At 62.1% G+C, this 219-nt stretch overlaps 1 protein-coding gene across 1 annotated transcript in view; it reads right to left on the bottom strand.

Moving 5' to 3' along the window:
* Window positions 1-215, bottom strand: part of RHOF (ras homolog family member F (in filopodia)) — a gene marked incomplete at its 5' end in the record, with an annotated part of 10,959 nt that extends 10,744 nt beyond the window's left edge. The window contains one exon of the mRNA XM_010014568.1: window positions 104-215. Within this exon, the coding sequence (XP_010012870.1) occupies window positions 104-215 (112 nt within the window). The remainder of the gene's footprint in view (window positions 1-103) is intronic.
* Between the last annotated feature and the right edge of the window lie 4 nt (window positions 216-219).

Consider the following 219-nt stretch of genomic DNA (forward strand, 5'->3'; position numbering starts at 1 on the left):
CCCCGAAGGCCGATGCCCCAGCACGGCCCCTTCCCAGAAACTGCCTCCCGATCCTGCTGGGATGGGGGAGCTGGCAAGCCCGATGTGAACGAAACCCCTTTACCTGCGGTGTCGTACAAGTTCAGGGTGACCTCCTTCTTGCCCACCGTGACGCTGGTAGTGTACTTCTCGAAGACGGACGGCGCGTATTGCTGCGGAGGGAGGAGAAGCCGCTCTACA

This window comes from Nestor notabilis, unplaced genomic scaffold, assembly GCF_000696875.1.
Source record: "Nestor notabilis isolate BGI_N333 unplaced genomic scaffold, ASM69687v1 scaffold2965, whole genome shotgun sequence".
Taxonomy (NCBI): Eukaryota; Metazoa; Chordata; class Aves; order Psittaciformes; family Psittacidae; genus Nestor; species Nestor notabilis.